Raw genomic sequence first — 1274 nt, forward strand, 5'->3', positions numbered from 1 at the left:
CTGTTCCTGCTGCTGCTGCGGCTGCTGCTGCCGATCACGCGGCACTTGCTGAGACGCCTCTCGTGATCGGGAGCTGCGGCCTACACGTGCTGCTGCTGCTGCTGCTGCTGCTGCTGCTGGCTGCTGGGGCGGGTCGTCACGCTGCTGCTCGTCTGTAACAGTAGCTGCTGCTGTTTCTGCTGCTGTTGCTGCTGCTGCTTTGCAGGGCTGCAGCAGCTGTGCCACAGCACTGGACAAGCTGGGCTCCTGGGGTGCTTCTGCAGCTGTGTCTGCTGCTGCTGCTTGCTGCAGCAGCCCATCAGGCGTCTCTGCTGCTGCTGCTGCTTCTGCTGTCCCCGGGGCTCGCGGCTGCAGCAAACTGTCAGCAGCACCCATCTGCTGAAGCAGCGCAGCAGCAAGCAGCAGGTAAAGAGACTTTGCTGTTCCTCCGTAGCTAACGTAAGGCGAGCCCAGCCACTGCAGCCGCAAGTCCTGCTGCTGCTGCAGGCACTGCAGCGCTTCCTGTCGAGCAGCAGCAGCAGCAGTTGCAGCAGCGGGCACGGGAAGCGGCAGCAGCGGCAGCTCTGCTGCAGCTTCTGCAGCAAACTGCTGCACAGCAGCAGCACTGTGGGGCTGCAGCGGCAGCAGCACACACGGCTCCCAGGCCTCTCCTGCACTAGCGAAGTGCCTATACTTCTCAAAGTGAGTGACCTTGCTGCTGCTGCTGCTGCTGCTACTGCTGCTGCTGCTGCTGCTACTGCTGCTGCTGCTGCTGTGCCGCGAGCGGTGGCGGCGCTTCCCCTTCTCGCGGCGGTCTTTTCTGCTGCGGCGTCTCTGCTGCTGGTCCTGCAGCAGCTGTTGCTGGTCCTGCAGCAGCTGCTGCTGTACTCCTATGTAGCCAAATGCTGCAGCAGCAGCATCTGCTGCTTTCTCAAGATCCTCTGCCACGTCGGCGAGAGGCATGGTGTCTCCTTCTGTCTCTACGAGGGCGCCGCGCTGCTGCTGCTGCTGCTGCTGCTGCTGCGTCTGCGGGTCAGCAGCAGAAGCAGCAGCAGCCCGGGTCCTTGCTGCTGCCAGCGCAGCAGCAGCATGCGTGTGCAGCGGGCGGCAAATGAGCAGCTCCTCAGCCCGCTGCAGCACTTGCTGCTGCTGCAGCAGCGGGCCCAAAGCCCAGGCCCTAAACCCTAAATCGGTGTCTAGCACTGTTGTCCTGTCTGCTTCTGTAAGCATTGGCAGCTGCATGCTTCCTGCTGCTGCTGCTGCGTCTGCTGCTGCTGCAGCAGGAGACAGCAGCC

At 63.2% G+C, this 1274-nt stretch overlaps 1 protein-coding gene across 1 annotated transcript in view; it reads right to left on the reverse strand.

Annotated features, from left to right (window-relative positions):
- Positions 1-45: 45 nt before the first annotated feature.
- ETH_00042320 (uncharacterized protein) overlaps positions 46-1274 on the reverse strand; it is a gene marked incomplete at both ends in the record, with an annotated part of 6432 nt that continues 5203 nt past the window's right edge. The window contains one exon of the mRNA XM_013376199.1: positions 46-1199. Coding sequence (XP_013231653.1) covers positions 46-1199 — 1154 coding nt within the window. The remainder of the gene's footprint in view (positions 1200-1274) is intronic.

Source organism: Eimeria tenella, genomic scaffold, assembly GCF_000499545.2.
Source record: "Eimeria tenella Houghton genomic scaffold, Eth_scaff3201, whole genome shotgun sequence".
NCBI lineage: Eukaryota > Apicomplexa > Conoidasida > Eucoccidiorida > Eimeriidae > Eimeria > Eimeria tenella.